The sequence below is a fragment of the Gambusia affinis genome, linkage group LG07 (assembly GCF_019740435.1).
Source record: "Gambusia affinis linkage group LG07, SWU_Gaff_1.0, whole genome shotgun sequence".
Taxonomy (NCBI): domain Eukaryota; kingdom Metazoa; phylum Chordata; class Actinopteri; order Cyprinodontiformes; family Poeciliidae; genus Gambusia; species Gambusia affinis.
In genome coordinates this window covers 2,578,688-2,599,887 of record NC_057874.1, presented here as the reverse complement: position 1 = coordinate 2,599,887, position 21,200 = coordinate 2,578,688, and the positions used below count along the sequence as shown (strand labels likewise).

The following is a 21,200-nucleotide window of genomic DNA, read 5'->3' as shown; positions in this document are numbered from 1 at the left end:
TTTCTGTTTCACACAAATCCTGGAAATAGTTTATTCTCGCAGTGACAGCAAGAGGTGGTGGCCATTTTGAATGTTGTGTTCACTGATTCAGGTAACAGCGTCTGATTTTTGAGTTCCCGGCCGGTTTCTCAGTGCATCTTTACTTTTCATCATTACTCCATCATTATCCTTCTGTCTTTTCAGATGCTGTTTTTCCCAACCTGGGAAGGAGGAGCCGGTGTTTCTGACTTTGTAGGGGTGAGTAGCAAAACCTTTTATTGCAGAACTAAAATCAGAAGAGAAACTCATAGTGATATACACCCGGCTTGGTCATTTTGGTTTGTCTTTTAACCCCAATAATTGTTAAGTGGTGCAGGTCAGGGAGCAAAAGGCCGACCTGAAAGAGGACTTTGTCTAGGTATAGAACCGTGTTTATTTGTTTCTGAGGAGTTCATGAAGGCCACAGTGGACCTGGCTGACCTGCTGGGTGTCCATCTGGTGATGTCTCGTAGTGCTGGGAAGGGAGAGGATGAGGTCACGGTCGCCGCCATGGGCTGGGCGACAGCAGAGCTTGTGATGTTGATGTTAGCAGTGACTTTTCCTGCGAAGAAACCTTTTCAGTAAAATTACCAGCTGTGTAAAAACGTTGTGTTTGTTGTTTGTTCAGGTTCCTCCCCCTCTGGGTTGGCGCCAGAGGAATCGAGTTTGATTGGAAATACATCCAGATGAGCTTTGACTCAAACATTAGTTTAGTCAGTAGCTTTACTACTTACACGCTGTGCCTTATTTCCTTTTATTTAAACTGTTTAACTCCTGATTGCCTTTTCTTATTACGGATTCCTTTGGTTTTTTTAGTGATGGAGCAATTTTTATTTTCCACACATTTGTGATGGGTTTGTTTGTTTAGACATTATATACCTGAATAATAGTGTGTTTGTGTCAATAGGTCCATTGCATCGCCATGGCAGCTGTTGTGTGGATGTTCACCTGATGTGACCTCCCTAAGACCTTCAGCCTGCCTGTTACCATGCTGCTGGCTCTGTGTGTACAAAGCCTTTCCAATAGAGTAAGTCTCATATTGAACATGTCAGCAGTTCAGACGGCTGGAAGGCAAATACATCATGATTAAACGTTAACTGTTAGGTTTAACGTGTAGAATAGAATATCCATCCATCCATCCATTTTCTTTACACCCTTCTTCCCTAAATGGGGTTGGGAGGGTTGCTGGTGCCTATCTCCAGCTGCGTCCCGGGCGAGAGGCGGGGTTCACACTGGACAGGTCGCCAGTCTGTCGCAGGGCATAGAATAGAATATACTTAGGAAAACTGAAAAGAGACTAAAATCAAAAAGATTCATGTACTGCATGGATTTAGTGTTTTTTCTTTTTGTTACATAACTCAGCGTGGTTGTTTTCAAATTTATAGATAGACATGTTACTAGAATGAAGCAGGTGGGAGTCAATCAGCCTAAACGTCTCAAAGGAAATACACTTACAGTGTACTAAGTAGATGTTTTAGAGCTTTCAGAAGATGTTGTGATATGAAAATACCACAATATGTTTTTGTAAACATGAGGTTTGTCTTGTGACCACTCTCTAGTTGCTGTCTTAAATAGGATTTCTTTTATTATTATTTTTTTTTTGTTTGTTTGTTTTAGGTTGAAACTCTGTCATGAATGTTTGGGACTCTTATTTTGAATTTAAAAGGACAACTTCCTGCTTTGATGTGTTTTTATTTACACATTCTGCTCACGTTGCACATAAATCTGGCTGATGGCTCTTTGTTACAACAGCATGGATGAAGCCCCGTCTTTTAGGCATTAGAAGAATTAGACAAACCTAGTTACAGTGGACCTTAGTGGAACTTATTGCCGAGATGCAAACAATATATTTAGCGTTCCCTCTCAAAAGTTTAGCCTTACCTAGCAACACTTTATTGCAACGTTGACGAGACGAACCACATAACTGTCACAATAAAACCATAAATTATATAAAATATCTGAAAACATTCAGCATTTATACTGAATTGAAAAGAAAATCGTTTTACTTTGAGCGTAGTCTTACGGAAAATGCACTGCTTCCACGATGTAACGAACAACTTTGCGAGGGAATTTAAAATATCCTCACATCCTCCTGGAGATTTAACATTTTGCAGTTTGCAGTTTTGGCTTTTTAATGCACATATCGCCAATATTTCAGGTCATACAGCTATATAAGTATTATTCAGATAATACAAAAACTCTGCTGGGTTTACCATTTACACCATTTTTTATTCTCCATCACAAGATGGTTAAACCTTTAAACTGTCATGATCACACCGGTGACCTCATGGATCCATTGGATACGCTGCAAAAAACACAAACTCTTACCAAGCAATTGTGGTAGTTTCTAGTGCAAATATCTAAGAACACTTGAAATGAGATAAAACTAACTTACAAGAAACTGTTCAAGATATGGAATTATTGACTTATTGATTTAAGTCACTAATTCCTTAATTATTAGTTTTACTAAAGGTCCAAACTAGCCAGTGGCTGGAAAGCCTACACACAAAACAACGAGTGGCATTGATCCTTGATTAAATCAACTTGAATTGAATTGAATAATATCGATGAAAAAGCTTTAGTTTCCATTGACATCTAATTTCATTTACAACAAAACATTTTTCCCAAATTATGTGAAATAATCTGCCAGTGGAACTAGAACTTTTTCCATCAATATTAAGGAATTACTGACAAAAAAACAAGCTCTTACATCTTGCTGAAACGTTATGAAAACCCAGTTTTGTCTTATTTCAAGTATATTTGAATCAAAAACACTTTGTAAGATTTTGTGTTTTTGCAGTGCAACATGTATGAGTTAAGGGTTTAAACATCTATCAATGCCATTTTGTCGCCAATCACGTTCAAAACTATTGAGCCAATGTAAACATCTGATGGACAAAGCCACACACTTCCCTCTTCAGAATACCATCCAGTTTATCCAAACTACAGGATCCGTGATGGATGAGGAGTGTGTCAACATGGGCTCTGACATGAGGGATGAGCTTTGGACTCTCTTCTTCAATAGAATGTGATTTATCGCTCACTTTTTCAATTTATTATTTTTTGTGTGTGTGACAATGCAAACATTTCCTCATTCCGGACTTGTGGAAGGAGGCCAGGTTTCCCTTTGAGCTGTCCCACCTGGGTCATGAATGAGGCCTACACACAGCCCACTAACACAGAGAGACAGGTTCACGCTCAAATTGCCAGTAACATACCAGAGAGGCTGCGTGGAGTCTGGCTAAAACAGAGCTGCAGACGAGGCATGTGGCTACAGGTAGTAGATCTGAGGATGTTACCTGGGTGTGACTGCACTGCACATCACACCTTGTCCTGTACCACTGTTAGTAGCTGTTAGTCAGTTGTAAACATTTATACTAAGTAGTTGAACTCTTGCAGCATCAGTACATTCACTTGTTCCCTTAGAGAATATGTTACATTCTAACTAATTATTAAGATCACATTTGTTCTTCTGCTCATTTGCACCACTGTGTTAAACTGAAACCCAGAGTGAACTGGTTGACGGTCCAGCAGGTGTAAATTGTTTATGAAATAGTAATGAACTTGTTAAATGTACATTAGCAAGGTGGGATAAACGTTTTTGCTGGCAGCCTCAGCTACACATCACTGGCAACCGCATTTTCAGGGCTAAAAATCGCTGCTAGTTAGCAAGCATGACTTGATGTTAGCTATGTTCCTAATCAGACAAAATGTATATTCTGGTTCCAAAAGAGAAACCTTTTCAACCACATGTCTTAATGTAGTTCTTAGCTTTTGCTAAGTTGATATTTTTTATTCAGAATATCACCCATATAAACATTTAAGTTTAGCTTGCTCTGCTGGTCACTGCACACAGTGACAGAGAATAACAGCTGCTTTCAATCAGCTGTCTTCACAATTTGAATCAACATAAATAGGTTAGGTAGAATTTCTTATCAAAAATAAAGTAGATAATGTAAACAAAATGGAGCTATCTTTGATAAAAATGTGAATAATGTGAATGTTTATATATAGAATTGTCCAGATGATCTTTTTGCAGTGTAGCAAGTTGTGTTTTGCTGAATTTTAGACAACGCAAACAAAGATGATTGCTTTGTTTGCGTTGCATTTTATGAGGGTCCCTCTGAAACTCGACAGCATGCAGGGACACTGCAGGCTAAGCTCAAAGATATTTTGTTTAAACAAACACTGAGACTGGCGTGTAAAATCATGCCTCAAGGCATTTTACACAACATGACTTCATGCTGCCAAAAACAAGTATTTGCCCACAACATCACACAGTCACAGATAAAACCTGATAACTATGACTCAATAGGCTATAATAGCATGTTTGATTTGAGTCGCATTATGTATTATCATTTTCACTCGCAATGACTTGGTCAAAACCCTCATAATCTCATAATCTACTATTACTTACAAAAATCTACTACTTGTAGATGTTCAGATTGGCTGTGAAAGTGCTGACAAATATTAGAAAATTGTCAACTTTTAATAAATAGTGTAAAGGTACAATTAGGGTTTACACTATTTTAGCTTAGTCTATATGTGGGGAAAAAAATACACATATACAAATCATTTTTAGAGGTGCACCCATATCTTGTACCTGATTTTCTTAATTTTGGATGATACATGAGAAACTAATCGTATTTATACCTTTGCAAAAGTCGGACTCTCTTGGAACATGGATCACAGCCAAAAGAACGAGGTTCCTGAAAGAAGCCTTCTAGCCTTACATAAAGCTCAGCTTTAAAAAAAAAAAACAGAGGAGCTCTGTCATCCAATGAGAAACTAGAGTAGAGCCGCGCTCCTCTGTATTCTCTTTCCTTCTTTCTTTTCCGCTTTCTTTCTTGTCCCATAAATTGACCCTCACAATATGGCGACAAGGTTGACTTGTGTTCCTCTGGCGTTCTGCCACATTTTTGCTGCTGTGCTGCCACCATTTGGTGAAGTGATGGTATTGCAAGAATTAAGTTTTTGCATTGAAGCGCTGTTTTGCTCTACTTAAATATTCTTGTCCTTTTTTTTTTACATTCAGCACCCATGTTACCTCATATTATTAAAACAAAAATAGTAAATTTTTAAATCTTTTATATTAGTCTTTATTCCCTTTTGACAGATATTGAAGCTTCATCAAACTAGCGTCCATATGTTTCCCTTTTCCAGTGCTTACGGTGATACTTCACTAAAGACAGCATTGATATGCACAACTCCCTTTGTTCCCCTGGACCTTCTTCATTTTCTCCAAAGTCATTAATGATTTGATTGGACTTACATCTGGAAACAACATTTCACAACATTTTATAAATTTTGTAACTAATAAAGTGATGAAATAATATTTCCAAATTTTGTTTTGTTACAGCCTCTCTCCAAAATGGATTCAATTAACTTTTTCCCACAAACTTCTGCACACAATACTGACATGTGGAAATGTAGTTAAAACAAAGCAAACGTGTATTCCATACCATGTATGAAAACTAAACCCTGTCTCCACTGATCATCTTTCAGTTCATGTGTTTCTGGAACTCCACTAAGAGCCTCTCCTCTGCCTAGAGGCCCACAGTTTATATCAAAGCCCAAGTCAAATTATGAAGTTCCCCCACAGATCTTTGAAATTATCCAGAGATATTTCTTCACCTCTACCTGCACACATGCAGATGTGAGGATAGAAAATACATGCAGGGATTTAAAATAAACACCACATGAAAGAAAAGAGAGACAAAGGAAGAGAGCTCAAAACAGAGACAAAAACAACAACTGAGCAACTCAGATTCAGCAACTTTGCTGCTTTAGTATTGCAGAAGGAAATCCCCATATAGTTCTATTGAATTATTAAAGAGTAAATTATTAATTTTTCCAAATCCCCCATGCACCCTGCCTCACCATATATGGGATGTTAGAAAATCCAGTTAACTGAAACACATTTAGTTGCTATTGTTAATATTGATTGCATGAACTATTTTACAAGCTTACCCTTCAATTTGTCAACCAATATGATATTCCAAAATGTATTTAATTTTGGTTGTGTCCAAAGTTGCATCAGACATTCAGTGACCCTTAGGGAAATGCTTCCTTAGGATTCCACAAATGATGAAAAATAGAACCACACATCAGAGAACCTGTTATCTGTCTGGTTACTCTGTAAAATGGTTATTATTATGTCGAAATATAAACTATTTCTTTGGAAGAGTATACTAAAACAACTTTTCCTCGGTTACTCTAGAGGTCCTGGTGTAAAATGGCAACTATTTTGTCTAAATATAAATTCTTTAGGACAATATATTAAAACAGATTTCCACTAAAAGTTAGAGGTGAGTCTTGTTCGGCTAAACTCGGTAGCACTCGGAATAAGGGGCGTGTCTGACTCTCGTGCCTCTCAGTCGGCGTGTGGTACAATCGGATGATCCCCCGGTGGGCGGAGCCTAGCAGGAGGAAATGGTACTGTTGGCTGATTGCTCCTTAGGAAACCGGCGACGACGAGCATCCGCACCCTGTCAGTCTGTCCATACATTCCCTATCTCTTCAGCCCAACGTCAAAACTCCAGCTTGTACCGGGATAATTTTGTCAAACAAAGTCTGAAAACACCTCCCCGGTACGGTACAACCAAGCAGCTCTTGTATGCTTCGCTTTGGAGAGACATCTGTGAAGAACTCGGAGATTACGGTTTCAGAGAAGCTGCCGCAGGATGGAAACGCAGATACATGTGCCTGTCGGGTCGCCGGTTATCAGAAAAATTCCCGTGTTCGTAGACGAGCACAAGGTGAAAGAAGGGGCGATGAAGCTCATTAAAGAGTTGAGACCGGCGTGGGAGCCTGGCAGCGTCAGAACCAAGGTAACATTAGCCGCTGTGCTAGCCTGTGCTAGGCTAGGCTAAGATTGACAGCTCCGTAGCATCACCGGGCTGAGGCAGGGGCAGGGCCGGGGAAACATGACCTATTCGGCAGGTTGCATTTCTTTTACAGTGCGCTGACTGCTGGCGAGACGCTCTACTAATTAATTAATGATAGTGGATTATATGTCTAATATGTTCTGACTGTCATGTTGGCAAAAAGATATTATTTGTCGCCTGTCTTCCCATTCACTTTTCTCTCTATTTCATGTCTATTAATTGAACATTAAATACCACTACAGCCTAAAAATGACAAACAAACAAATAACCCCACTTGAATCCAAACTCCACAGCATATGGGGATCAGTAATGTGCCTTTCTGTTGAACAATTTTTCAATTTAAAGATAGCTGGACAAAGAAAAATCTGAAAGGTGTGGCTTGCATTTGTATTCAGCTTGTCTCTACAAGCCTGGCAAACAGACAGTTTAACCCATTCTAATATCTTTGAGGAACAATTTTCAAGAAGCAGCGCATACTGTATACCTAATGTAAAGGTAGGGGAAGCACAGTAATGTTGAAAGTCATCAAAGATCAGTCAATCAACAACTACTGCCATGACATCATTAAAACAAGCATATCTGGAGATCTGTTGGTGTCAGTCAGGGATCTCTGACCGGCAACAGGCCAGACTGCATCACTGCTCTAAAGTACAATGTAGCCGTAGCTTCCTGTTTGGACTTCTTGCCATCCTTTGTTGAAATGTTTACTGTTAAACGGTCAATTATTTGTTCAAAGAGGAAGACCAACTGTGTTGAGCCTGCTGACTTTGCGTTTCAGTCCTTTATCGTGTCTCCAGGTTTTAATGTCGGCTTTGTACGTCTATGTGACTGAATGCTGATAGCAGCTGCTGGGAGCAGTACAGTCAGAACATTCATCAACTCAAGCAAGTAAAGGCAAAAATATGAGATAATGTAGAAGCATTTTTTGATCTGCACCTCATGTTAAAGATATTGACCTTTGACCCTATGTTTTAAATGTTTGTTTTCTTCCAAAATGTGGGATTTGCAAATTAAAGCTGAGGATGCGCAAATGAGATTTATTTATTTATTTATTTATTTTTTGCTCAGTTTCTCTTGATTTGTAGTCTTGATTTAGAGAAGAGAAAAAAAAAAAGAAAAGTCTTTAATTGTGGTCAGTCAGTAGGAGTAGTCAACACAAAAACCTGTTGAGGTGAGTTCAGATGGAGACTGGAGTCTGGCAGTGAGTGTTTTTACATCAAATACGGTGATATTCTAATCACACTGAGGTTTAAAAAAGGGAAAGAAATAGACTGAACTTGCTGGGTTCTTTTCTAGTCATCTTGGTAACTCAATGCTTTGCACTGTGAAGTTTTATCAAGTTTCCATCTGTTTTAAAATCAAGATCACAGGTTTGTGCCATTTTTGTTTTTGAACAGCTCATTCTTTGTCTGAGGTGAAGCAGTAGCATCTTTCTTCTTCTGTGCCTCTGGATATTTGGTGGTGAAGGCATTTCAGGCGGTTCAGCTGCAAAATCTGACCTGAGACCTGCTGGCTAATAAAGAACATATTTAAACCATACCTACCTCATTTTTTACTGCAAGAACTTTCAGTTCCAATTTGTGTAAAATTTGTGACCAAATTCTTTTTGTAATTTAAAATGATTTATTTCTATTGCATTTAGATGATAGAACCAGAAAATCCTGGTTGAGTTCTGGTTAGAAGACAAATTCAAATTCATAAATATTTCATTAATCCCAAAGTTAAGTCAAATAAAATGGACATTTAAAGTGACACATGTCCAGATTTTACTGCTCTTCGTCTCCTGCTGCACGTTTCAAACACAGCTAGCATGTTTGCATCATAGTAGCTAATCCCTGCCTGAATGTGGTACCACACACACTGACCAGACACACAGGATGTAAACACCGTGTTACATGCATTACCTTCACTAGACGTCCACCTTGTTTATCCGCCTCCATCAGGGTGCGGCACCTGATGGAGGTGGTTTATTGTTTATTGTATAAACAATAAATCTATCTTCTATAAACAGCTGCAATGTGTGCTGGGTGGATGGGATAAGAGCTGTACTGGGACCTGTGTGTGTGTGTGCGTGTGTGTGTGTGTGTGTGTGTGTGCGCTGGTGAATGTTCAGTGATAACAGAGATGCCTGTGCTCCCGTCTTTGTGGTGAGTTGCGTTTGGAATGTCAGACATGTGTGAGTGAGCGTCTGGGCAGAGACGGACGCAGGCGGCCTGCATGTTGGTATTGTCAATCAGACATTTAGTTTTTCATTTCTAGGACTTTCTGCTTGCTGTTGGTATTGCAGAAGAGCCTGACTGACAATGAAGTTGGGTTTCTACAAACTCCTTGAACATTCCTAAAACCACTTCTTCAATAAGCCGTTTTATTCATCACTTCTAATGAAAATAAAATCTGTTTGAACATTGGAGATGAAATCTCAGCCGGTTGTGGAAAGACCCCACATTATTGGAAAACTGACTGGTGATGGTGCAGCGTTTCCTCTAAGGCTTTTTAAACCATGACAGTGGACTGTCAAGGTAACGTAGTTACACAATCAAGTAAAAGTTACCTTCAGTTTAGGGGTACAATGATTGTAGTTTCCTGGCTGATCCCAGATTAATGATCTTCAAGAAGCCTGACCTTCTGATTCCTATTTTGACCGATTTCTAGGCTGTTGCTGAGGGAGAGAAGACTGGGGCATAATATTGGCTTCATATGTATCAGCTGATCTCCCAAAACGAAGAAAATCAGGACGAGATTTTAGACCTGTTATTTATATATATATATATATATATATATATATATATATATACATATCTATGTTTAAATATAGATAAATATAACTTTATTTATCTATATGTCTATATTTATATAGATATGTGTGTATATATATATATATATAAACTCAAGACATCCAGCTGCTGCATCGCGCTGAGGCGCCAGCGGTGTGATTGGTCCAGCTTTAAATGCATAAACAATAAACCTATCTTCTATAAACAGATATTTTAGGAATAACTCTGCTCCGCCAGTGAAACGCTCAAAGCAACAGAAAAGCTTGCAATCCAGCTTTTTTTTTTTTTTTTACATTATTTTTCTAAAAACATAATCAAGAAAGCCTCAGCCTGGTGGTGGGGCTAGTAAAGCATGGTGGGCTGCCAGGCCTATAATACACTGGGGGAAACCCTGAGTCAACTATGATACTGTTGTTCAAATACAACTTACTTTAACATTATGGTCGTTTTCACAAGCTTTCAGCTTAACCTTCCTTAGGTTCCTTTCTTTCACCTTTTCTCTCCCTCTACTTTGGACTATGGTCTCTGGTTTTTCCTCACTCATGAAAGCAGCACAGCACACAGTAGCCAGCTTAGCAGCCAGACGGGCAGAAAAGAAACCCCAAAACGTCATTCTGAAGGTGTGGCGTCTTTTATTTTGCCATGCCAGAGGAAACCCTGGGGTGCCAGAGTAGCGTAGACAGTTGACAGTTTGTTGTGGGTATGATCCAGAAGGCGGTGGTGTGATTCTATATCAATTATTGACACACCATGCTGCTCCTCCCTTGAGTATGAGTCAAACATCTCTCACTTCATCGGTAAATAAAGGAGAATGTGTGCAGACCTGCTGTTCCTCCACTGCAGCTCATCATATTTACACAAGTGTTTCTCTGCCCTGGTTTGGTGAACAGAACACGCTAGCTGCCATGGTTGCTGTGACAGACGTTTCCGTGGTAATGGCTGCCCATGTGTGAGATGTTAGGGTGATTTGGTAGAGGCTCGTCAGGGCTGACCTTCCCTCTGTCCAAGGCTTCTACTGATCGAGGGTCTGGTTGCACTAACTCATCCTGGTCTTCGTCTTTTGCAAAAACACCAAACCTCCAAAGAGCCAACGCTCTGGCATCAGTCTGAGCTCCTTTGCAGAGAACTTGTAAGGTGTTTTTCCAGGTTTCACCTGCCTTGCTTGTGATGGTCCTCTGGTTCACTGTGGCAGAAATGATCAGCTTTAGTTCTTTTTCTCCATCTTCAGAAAAAGAACTGAAGATGTTTCAGTGTTTGGTTTCTCAACCTCCATACTGTGTGTGACTCTGGTCCGAGACATTTTCCCTTTTCCTTCCAGACTCTGCAGCTCAGTTTCTTGGCTTTGTGTTTAGCAATTACACACTTCCAAGTCCCACCTTTTACTTTTCTCAAAATGAGGTTGTCAATTGACATAATTGCGTTTTGACATTGTCAGTCAATTTAGAATCAGACATGCCAACATCTCTATTGGAGCTGGGCAGTATGGCTGAAAAGTAAAACCAAGACCCAATTTTATTTTTCTTCTCTTTTCTCACGTTGTTTTCTTAAAAATAAATTACAAATAACAGAAGAAGTGGCTTTTATTTCAACAATCTGTTGTGTGATTTGACCTGATCCAAGATTGTTAAACTTAAAAACGTCTTCAAAATCCGAAAATTTGATCAATCACTAAAATTGATAAATGGACCTCAACTTTCTTAATTTTGGTTGACTGGTGATCGGTTGATACATACAAATGAGAAAATATTGGTAACAACTAAGACCAGAGTTCCAACAACTGGGATAAAGACGGAAGTCGGTGCACCTTTAGCACTGACAGTATTGTCTTGTAAATAGAAGGAAGAAGTCGGCTCAAGTTTTCATGAGATGTAGCAGGTTGGAGGTGGGAATGTTTCAGGAAATGTGCGTCATAGCGGGAATGCTAACTTCCTGTCTCTCTCTTCTAGTCCTTCACCGATGGGACCACCAACAAGCTGGTTGGTTGCTATGTGGACGACAGCCCCGACGACGTGGTCCTCGTCCGAGTGTACGGCAACAAGACGGAGCTGATCGTGGACAGAGACAACGAGCTGAAGAGCTTCCAGGTAGCGTGGGCGTGTTGATGGGTTTGACCTCCAGGTGCGTGGGGTTTGGTTCTCCTGCCTAAACCGTTCTCTGATCCGCCGCGTTCCAGGTGCTGCACGCCAACGGCTGCGCCCCGCGCCTCTACTGCACCTTCCAGAACGGAATCTGCTACGAGTTCATGCAGGGAGACGCTCTGGGGCCGCAGGACGTCCGCGACCCCACCCTGATCCGGTTAGGACCGCATCATCAAGCAGTTGTTTTCTGGGTCTGAACTCATTTCTAGCCGACTCATTGGTTCTGTTCTGCTCTCAGGCTGATAGCCAGGGAGATGGCTCGGATCCACGCCATCCATGCGCACAACGGCTGCATCCCCAAGCCCAACCTGTGGATCAAGATGAGGCAGTACTTCTCCCTGGTGGCCACAGAGTTCACCGATCAGGCCTCCAACATCAGGTAAGCTCTCTTTCCACTTTGTTCAACTTTCACCATGATGACCATGCAAAGGTTGCCTGAACAGCTGCCTGGTTTGCTTGGAAAATAAGTGGGTGCAGCTGTGGTTTCCTGCCACGCTCTTCCACCTAAATAATGGCCTAGTAAATACATTACTGGGCTTTGACGTAGCCATATTAACAGAAGCATAAAAATCACTGGTCCTGATACAAATGTTGTTGTTTATTATTTTTAGATTGTTATAAAGAGTGATCGCATATGTATTTTGGCTTTATTTTTGCACTGACCAGCTGACCTCAGCACAAGTGAATGAATATCTATATTAAAATTAGAGATGGGATTGGAGTCATTGTTTCTGACTCCAATCAGTCAGATCCATCTATCTAATGGATCTTATTTGTCCATTAGATAGATGGATAATCTGTATCCATCTATATAATGGATAGAGAATAAACAGTCTTCCTCTAATTAAGTATTTCCATTTTTTAAAAGTGATCTATTATGCTTCCTTGAACCGGTTAGGATGGTCTATGGCAGGGGTGGGAAATCCTATTCCTGGAGGGCCGCTGTCCTGCAACTCTTAGATGTCTCCCTGATCAAACACACTTAAATCCAACAGCTGAATCTCCTCCCAAGTGCAGTCAAGTTTCCTGCTAATGACCTCATTATTTGATTCAGGTGTGTTGAAGTAGAGACACATCTAAAAGTTGACCGGCCCTCCAGGACCAGGAGTTGAATTTTATGACACAAATCATTCTTAGATAATGAGATTTTAGAGGATTTAAGTTGTCTTGTTATTTCGAATCCAAATAAACTGCTGCTGGCCACGCCCCCCAACTCCACATTTACACTCACGTGAAAATGGAGTCAATCAAATACTCAATTCCAGAACTGTATCTTTGAAAAGCAGACATGGATCCTCCTCCACAACCAGCAAGAATACAGCAAGTGGTTTCTGGATGGTAAGTCAACAACTTCCAGCAGCCATTGTACAGCCAATGCAGCAGTAAAACCAGCTGACCAAATGTTCTGGAGCTCAGCTTGGGTTGCTCGGTAACGGACTGAGCTCGGCTTCGTAATGACTCAGTGCCCATTGAATGTGATTCATCAGCCGGGAGGTTTTTGTAAATGCTCATTTTCCTGACACCAACAAAAACATTAACTTATTGGGAGTTTTGCACAAAAAGTCCCCTTTATTTTCTTATCTTTATAATTTACATGCAAGTTCAGCATGAATGGCTGGGTCTAAATGTTTTTTTTACAAACAAAAGGACAGAAATCCTCTTGGAATTTAAAATTTAGCAGAATATTTGGTCCAGAGGAGAATTATTTGGTAGTAGATTGAGGTTACAGTTTCTGAAGGGTTATCTGCCAGAGATGTTAAAATGAAGTGTAAATATATCTAAAATATTGAACCCAAGAAACATAACAATAGTATCTCTATCTCTTCTCTGTAACTGTTCATTTCTTCTACGGTTTTAGCCAAACAAACTTTATATCAAGAATTAAAATGTTGGCAGTGAAAGTTGAAGTCGGTCAACAAGTTATCCCAGAGTTACTTAGTGAATATTTAACATGTCAGTTAGCATGATCACGAACTCGATCAGGAGGGAAAAAAAGAAGCTTTTTGCATTCTGGATCCACACAGAGTCTGTCACAACATTACATCACCTCATCATTCATCCTCAATTCCAGTTCAGTTTCTACTCTTAACCTGAACAAGTTGAATAACATTTTCATAAGTTCACTGATAGCTTATCTAAATGTCTGATTATAAGTCATCTATTCATCCATGTTGGCAAGCAGTCATCAGCAGCTGGCTCGTAGATTAGTCACTCTATTGATTCTGATGCACAGAGCCTTTTAAAAGTATTCATTCACCTCCTTTGAACTTTTCCACACTTTCACATTACGATCGCAACGTTCGGTGTGTTCTCCTGAAACAGACCAACACAGAGTCCTGCTTGACTGTGAATGGAAAGGAAACTGTTGAATGGTTTTCAGCTTCTTCCCCTCTAAACCATTTGTTGTTGTGGGAATTATGTTTCTTATTCCTTTCAACAGTAGTCAGACCAGTGGGTTTGTAATGGGATGTTCTTCAATGACACAATCGCCTTCACTAGCTGATAGAGCAGAGATCAGTTTCAATAATCAGTTTAAGATTCAACAACATAAAAACACACCAATAGTTCCCACACAAAGAACAGAACTTTCAGTCCATTGCAGTATTTTTTTAGGGTTGATATTTATTTTGCGATTATTAATACACAATCATCTGAACACAGTTGGTTAGTTAATGTAAACACCTGCTTTACTGATGATCTGTCATAGTTGCTATCTTAAACACCTTATTTTTTAAGTGAAACAAACAGAGTTCCACAGCACATCTGCATGTTAAGATCGTCAAAGTCAAGCTAGCATAACTGACCTGCTTACTCACCCTTGCAATAAAAGATCAAAATCGGACAGTTCAGACTGTCTTGAAAGAGTCGTGTGTAGACAAAAAATCTTTTCTGATTAATTTTCCTGCCATGTGAGCGTAGCCTGAGTTACACACAGGTAGATTTCAGTAGAGTCCGAGGGGCGTGATTACTTCAGCCTGCACTCTCCACTAATTAGCTGAACGAATGTGGGACACAGACGTCTGTTGGTATGAAGCCAGGCTGTGTCTTATGTAACTGCTGACTGCATCAGTCTCCCAGAGGCTGATGTTTGCTGAGCTCCATACACGGAGCATCTCACTTTACTTCCTCCTTTCTTCCCACTGAGTTTCCCACAGGCGCTTTCCTCACTGTCCTGTGGTAAGATTACTGTAGATCCACCTTAAAATGTGGGATGAGCTGAAATCCAGTCAGTGAGGAGAAGCAGAGGGTGTGAAATCCAGCCTCACCTCGTCCTGTCAGACTGACCCGGCCGGGATTAGGCTCTATAAGCCCATTAAACTCAGCGTAGGGGTCTCTACTCAGCATCCTGGACCTGGTCAGCTGAGGCTCTCACAGAGGCTTAAACCTGTGGGCCAGAAACGGCCTGCAGGGCATACAGGTCATTTGAAAGAGGAGCCAGATCACGACTAGATGAAAGTTAAAGGAGTGGTATTATGTGTTTTCCAGGAACATAGTGCCATTTTATAGCACAATCAAGTAAATATGTTACCTTCAATTGTTAAAAAAGATGTTATACATATATCAAATATGATTTAAAAAGAAATTTGACTTTGCAATTTAAGTCCTTGAAATTGGGCCGCCGTCTCTTTAAAACCTCTTGCTCTTTGTGAAGCTCCGCCTTCAGGAACTCATCCCAACATGGCTCCTCTGTTGACGCTTAAACAGCATTTTTACCAGTGTGTCACCAAGAAGTAGCTTCTATAATGAGCTCAGCTGATGCACAGTTCCACTAGGTGTTTGCTAATTTCTGCTGGCTAGTCTGAAGGAGCTGAGTGGGGGAGGGCTGCACTGTGAGTCAGAAGCTCATAAACTCTGAAATTGTAGTTCGGAGGAGGAGCTGCATCTTGAAGGCGGAGCTTGGTCCAGGCAGGCGTTTTGCATAGCTGGATGGTTTCCATGGAGATTCAAGGATTTCTCAAACCCGCATGAAATCAACACTCCAGTTATGTTTTTGATGAGGGAATAATATTTCAACATGATGTACAGCTAAAAAAATTTGGCCCTTTAAGTTGCCGTGAGCAACATGCAGAGAAACAAAAAAATACAAACATGGATAAAAACCAGTGAATTATGAGATGTGAAACGCAGCAGGAGTTCTCCTCCCACCACCGCCTGGTGCTGTGAGCTTTGCTCTGTTGTTGTTCCCACTTGTTTTTCACCACATGTTTCCAGCTCACGGATTTCAAAACAAGAAGTCGCACTTTAGTTTCGTTAATAACGGCAAACAGAACTGTACCTGCCACTTCCTGTTTACCTTGGCGTTGGGTTTTCTGACACTCGTGGTTGTCGTCACAGCAACCTAACAGCACAGAGGGGGTGGAAAAAAGTGATCTTTTCCCTATTTCCTCTCTCTCCCCAGAATCCAGCAGGAGGTTCCCAGCAAGGCGGTGCTGGAGCAGGAGATGGTGTGGATGAAGGAACATCTGTCCACGCTGGGCTCCCCTGTGGTGCTCTGCCACAACGACCTGCTCTGCAAGAACATCATCCACAACAGCAAGGAGGGTAGGTGGCCTCCACTGGGCTGAGAATCTGAGTCAAATGGAGAAAGCCCAGCCTGAAATGGAAGATGGAACTTTTTTTCCGAGCAGAATTGCACATAAGGTCAACATCCGGGCTAGCACTAACAGGAAAATGGTGGAGTTCCAATTAAAAACAAATATCATCAGCATAGAGCCGTACTTTGTGTTGAGTGTGAGCTCTCTGTAGGTTCTCAAAGCATCTGAGGGATTATGTCTTGGAGCAATAGTGCAGCACATAACTGAAGACCACAAAGTAATGGCTGGTTGTGTTTTAGGTCACGTTCGTTTTATAGACTACGAATACTCCAGTTACAACTACCAGGCCTTCGACATCGGCAACCACTTCAACGAATTTGCAGGTTGGTGATCAACTTTACGGTTTGAATGCAGGAGGTGATTTTATTTGGGTCATATCTCTGGTATATCCTGTTCCTATGGTGACCAGGCATGGCTGAGCTGGACTACGGCCTCTACCCGAGTCTCCAGATGCAGATGGACTGGCTGAAGGAGTACCTGCAGGCCTACAAGCTGTTCACCAAGAACACCGACCAGGTCAGCCAGCAGGAGCTGGAGACGCTCTATGTTCAGGTCAACAAGTTTGCTCTGGTGAGGAGAAACGGCCTAGTTCATGTTCAGATCAACACACCCCGGCTGTGGAACCGCAGCTGATGTCTAATGTTTTTCCCCGAAGGCTTCACACTTCTTCTGGGGATTCTGGGCTCTCATCCAAGCCAAATACTCCTCCATCGACTTTGACTTCCTCGGGTACGTTCCTGTTTCCGTTCCTGTTCATGTGTGAAAGTGTGTGAGAGATATCTGGCATGATAAATTAAAGTAAGTGTGATCATTTCCATTTGGACAGCAGTCATTAGAGACGCTCCCCTTTAATATAGTTGAAAAGCCGCCATTTTGAGAAATGCTGCAAACATTTGATAAGAAGTACCAAATGTTTGCACTACTTGCCACTTTTGCCTGTTTTTCTTGTCTAAGCTGAATGTTGATTTTTAAAATATAGTTTAAGTTAGAGACTTCCTAATCCATTGTAAATATTTCTGTTTTATTTTGGATATTTAATTTTTTTCTGCTTCAGCTGATAAATATTCTTTAGAAATTAAAGGGTTTTTTTTGTCTCCCCCCAGTGGGTGTGATGGCATTATTATGCTTTTATTATTAGACCAGTAAAAATTGATCTCAAAATAACAATATTACTGTTTATTGCAATCATTTCTTATTGATTGATTTAATCAATCTTATTGATTTATTATCCAGCATTCCTGCTGCTGTCAGTCACTTCCTGTTGTCTTTGGCAGGTACGCCGTTCTGCGTTTCAACCAGTACTTCCACATCAAACCCACAGTGATGGCTCTGCAGATCCCAGAGTGAGAGGAGGAGGAAGAGGTCGAGGGTCGGGTTGGTTGGGTTCTGTCAACCTGCTGCTAGTGGGCGGAGCCTCTCACACCGCTAGGCAGCCTTCGTCTTAATCAAGCACAATTACTCTCCTGCAAGCTTACCTCAGCATCCTCCAGCTGTCTGACTGCAGAATGACTGAAGCTCCATATGATTGATTGACTTCTTCATGTTAGGGTCAGAGGTGATGACCTCTGAGTCAGACTGAGAGTCGCAGCGTTCCCAATGTCCGGATCATTCCTCCTCCTGCTCCTCCTCAGGTTTGGTGCCAGCAGCTTATGTCTGCTGGGATTCTGTGACTCCATGGCCTTCAGGTGGCTGCTGCTGAGCCTGGGCTCAGCCCACGTGTCAGTCTGTCTGTCTGAATCACACAGTGATGGAGAGGAGCTGGATGTTTAGTTTGTCTATTTATTTTCAGTTATTCTCCGTCTCTTGGTGCTTTGTTTTCGGGGCGGAGCAGAGCGGCTATCTGGTTTTCCAGCTTCTTGGCTTTTATGGCTGCAGCGACTCACTCTGTTAACTTTCCATTTCAGCTTTCCAGACATGTTGGAAAATCCCGACCTTTGACCCCAAGCTCTCTGTGTCTGCTCTCTCTCTCTCCTCATGTTTCAGCACTCTGCTTCCCTCAGTCTCACACTCCCACCTGCTTCCTACATCTGGAGCCATATTGGATTTTACTGTAACACATTGGATACTGAGTAGTTCAAGGTCACTTTGTTACTTTGGACAAAATTAATATTTGAACCCGATTTTAGAAATGCATGTTAATAATAACTATGAATATTTCGGGGTGCACCGATTGCAGTTTTTTAACTGATCACCAATATTTTCCCTTTTTTTTTTTTTTTTAGCTTGACATTCCAGTTTTGGCCTGTGTCACTTTCTTTTCTCTGAAAAGTTCCTGAATGTAGCTCCAAAAGTTGCCAACAGTGGCTGAGAGTTGTAAACGTCCACATGGTCACATGGATGACATGATTCATTGAACCCGTTTTTAGAAATGCAACATGTCTAAAGAAACATGTCGGGGCACAGATTGCACTTTTCGACAATTTCTTTTTTCTTTCTCTTTCAAGCCGATTTTGGCTGACATCAATTTTTATTTATTTATTTATTTCTCTTGGTCTAAGAAGTTGCTGATTGGAGCATCAAAGGTTGCCAACTGTGGCTATTGCTACTGTAAAAGTCCAGCTTCAGACACAACAATACATGTCCAGCCGTGACCCTGTGGGCCGGTCCGTCACTCAGGTCACCAAGTCATGCAGAGCAAAGTGGGTCAGGTTGATGTCCAGACCTTTGCAGAGGCCCATCACCAAAAATGTAGGAAATCTGAGCCAATTCCTCAGTGCAACTCTATAAAAATTGGTAAAAAGAAAGTCAAAGCGTGGAACGTGGAATAAAGTCCCTCCTGTTGGTTGACGTGTTCAGAGCCTGAAGATGGGACGGATCTTCAGTGAAATTGCCTGGCTATGGGATTGTTGCGTTTCTATATGACTGTCATCCTCAAAACACTCCATACTAGTTCATCTAAAAAAACAATAGGTGCCTAAATGAGGATTGTCTTGTCATAATTTACTTCCTCTTACTTAAAACTACCAGAAGATTCCATTTCGGGCCGCAAACAGGATCATAAAAACATCAACTGCATAAAGACCTGACCGCTGCAGCTCAGCCTTTGTCTCCTCCATTCTGTCTCAAGTTGTTTAGAGCCACTTCTTCACACTCCAACATGACTGTATGATGTCTGTAGTTCAGTACAGCCCCCACTGGGGGAGCTGGTGAGCGTGACCTTTGTCCTGCATTGCTGGTGTCGTGTAGCGGCAGGGTTTAATAATTGAGCAGACTCTCTGATGCTGATGCGCTTTGAGCTGTAGTGACTTAAGGGAGAAAGTGGAGGAGCCGTCCGTCTCTTGAGCCAAACCCTGTCGGTTCTGACAGAGGATTGTTTATTTTATGTCGCCCTGACGACCACTGAAATGTGGCGCATGTTTGGGAGCAGAGAAGCTGCTGTGATCACCAGACCGCAAGGCAGCTCATGCAGATTTTCAGACTAAATTAGTGAAGTAAACACTTCGATGCACAATCACAGCTCGGCCTGGAGAGAAGGCGCATTTGCACAGTAGAAACACTCCGAATTGACCTCTGACCTCGAGCCGACCTCATCTGCTGACAGACTTACTCAGAGAGGAGACTGCAGACTGATTCTGCTCAGAGCTGAGGCTCTATGTTTGGACCACTGAGGTTTCTCTTTTGTCATCAGTATTTCCAGATGAACTGGTTGCTTTGTGCTCAGCAGAGCAGAATTAGCGTTAAAACATTCCTGCACATTAATTTCCCACAAATCTGTGAAAGCAGTTTATTTATTAAGTGAAGCCAACATTACATTTCCCACCTTTTTATTGTGTGCTTTAATTACACCAGTGGCAGTCTAGCTTTGAACTGCAGTTTATTGAAGGTTGGATTATTTGTGAATGTACTAACGTATTTTCAAAGACACTGTTGATTTTATTTTTGATTTTTATTTTCATTTCCTTTTTGTAAAGCATTGATGGGGTTGTGTATGAAAGGAGCCAGAGTTAGGCTTGCAGATGGGAATTTGTAAATGTGTGGCAAACAGAGGATGTAAATACTGTAATAAATCCTGTGAAAAGTTTACTGTACTGTGATCATTCACAGCCTGTAGGAGTGAAAATAATTATTTAACGACTGTCAGTAAATATTTCAATTAAACACTAAACTGATTTTAAAAGGATTCTCTTGTGTGTTACGCCTGAGTGTGTGTATGTGTGTGATCTTGTTTTATAACATCATGGGGATTTCAATCTGTTTACATGTCATCGGGACCTCCTCTCTCATGGCGATCTAAAAGTTGGTCCACATACAGAAGATGAGTTTAACTGACTGCCCTTTTAAAGGTTCTGGTGAAGTTTCAGCATTGGCCCATATCACGTTTTTTTTAGGGTGTGTGACCCGATACTGTAGGTTTCAGATGGGTACCGCACCTATTGTAATTCACACAAAATGCAGTGAGCACTGGATTTTCCACACAGCAAAACGCAGTCGGGAGGCAGCACTTAGTCAGAGCATAATCTTGTGAAAAGCATAGTCTGTGGAAAGCATAGTCTGTGGAGCCTTGATCTTGTGGAAAGCATAGTCTGTGGAAAAGCATAGTCTGTGAGAGCATAGTCTTGTGGAAGCGCAATCTTGTGAAGCGCAGTCTGTGGAGAAAAGCAGATCTGTGGAAAAGCAGTCTGGAAGCAGTCTGTGGAAAAGCATAGTCTTGTGGAAAAGCCAGTCTGTGGAAAAGCATAGTCTGTGGAAAAGCATAGTCTTGACAACGCATAGCCTTAGGAAAAGCATAGTCTTGTGGGAAAGCATAGAGTCTTGGGAAAAGCATAGTCTGACAGTGGAAGCATAGTC

General features: G+C 41.2%; 1 protein-coding gene and 1 pseudogene across 1 annotated transcript; both read left to right on the top strand.

The window, feature by feature from the left end:
* Positions 1-64: 64 nt before the first annotated feature.
* LOC122833811 lies at positions 65-6,441 on the top strand (annotated as a pseudogene).
* On the top strand, positions 6,441-20,532 carry etnk2 (ethanolamine kinase 2). Its single transcript, XM_044122330.1, has 9 exons — positions 6,441-6,848; positions 11,626-11,763; positions 11,853-11,974; positions 12,056-12,196; positions 16,217-16,359; positions 16,652-16,735; positions 16,822-16,982; positions 17,068-17,141; positions 17,687-20,532. Exons 1-9 carry the CDS (start codon positions 6,702-6,704, stop codon positions 17,757-17,759), a joined length of 1,083 nt encoding a protein of 360 aa, XP_043978265.1. The 5' UTR covers positions 6,441-6,701; the 3' UTR covers positions 17,760-20,532.
* The last annotated feature ends 668 nt before the right edge of the window (positions 20,533-21,200 follow it).

Bases quoted from the DNA above. Each gene is read 5' to 3' on its own strand.
- etnk2 (XM_044122330.1), top strand. From the start codon at position 6,702: ATGGAAACGCAGATACATGTGCCTGTCGGGTCGCCGGTTATCAGAAAA. The intron at 6,849-11,625 runs GTAACATTAGCC...TCTCTCTTCTAG, and splicing joins CTGGCAGCGTCAGAACCAAG to TCCTTCACCGATGGGACCAC. The intron at 17,142-17,686 runs GTACGTTCCTGT...TGTCTTTGGCAG, and splicing joins ATCGACTTTGACTTCCTCGG to GTACGCCGTTCTGCGTTTCA.